This window comes from Penaeus monodon, chromosome 21 (assembly GCF_015228065.2).
Source record: "Penaeus monodon isolate SGIC_2016 chromosome 21, NSTDA_Pmon_1, whole genome shotgun sequence".
Lineage (NCBI taxonomy): Eukaryota > Metazoa > Arthropoda > Malacostraca > Decapoda > Penaeidae > Penaeus > Penaeus monodon.
Genome location: NC_051406.1, coordinates 4,452,934 through 4,453,249, shown reverse-complemented (window position 1 = coordinate 4,453,249; position 316 = coordinate 4,452,934). Strand labels below are relative to the sequence as shown.

The 316-nt window shown below is 39.9% G+C and overlaps 1 protein-coding gene across 2 annotated transcripts in view; it reads right to left on the bottom strand.

Annotated features, from left to right (window-relative positions):
- LOC119586133 (facilitated trehalose transporter Tret1-2 homolog) overlaps window positions 1-237 on the bottom strand; it is a 5,618-nt gene extending 5,381 nt beyond the window's left edge. For both annotated transcript variants that reach the window (XR_005229934.1, XM_037934825.1), the window contains exon 1: window positions 11-237. Coding sequence is in view for 1 of the 2 variants with exons in the window: in XM_037934825.1 (XP_037790753.1) it covers window positions 11-60 (50 nt within the window). In the remaining variant the exon portion in view is untranslated. The remainder of the gene's footprint in view (window positions 1-10) is intronic.
- Between the last annotated feature and the right edge of the window lie 79 nt (window positions 238-316).

The following is a 316-nucleotide window of genomic DNA, read 5'->3' as shown; positions in this document are numbered from 1 at the left end:
GTTACACAACCTCAATTGTGAAGACCAAGTCGACCATCTAATATCCAGCTGTATGTTCATATTCGCTGTTGATTATATATCCAGTTGTCAGTCACGGAAACACGGTGATTTCGAGGATAAGACTGAAATTCATCTGAGTCAGGCTGAATTTTCTAGAGGCTGTGGTAGAAAAATATATATGTAACAACGACTATTACGCTGCATACGAGTCGAGCGGAAACAGTTTTGTTTGTGTGATGTTTTTTTCGAGACTCGTTCGAAATGTTGGTTCATCGAGCGGGATCCGAAGTTTATGGTGAAAATTTAGGATACCAGT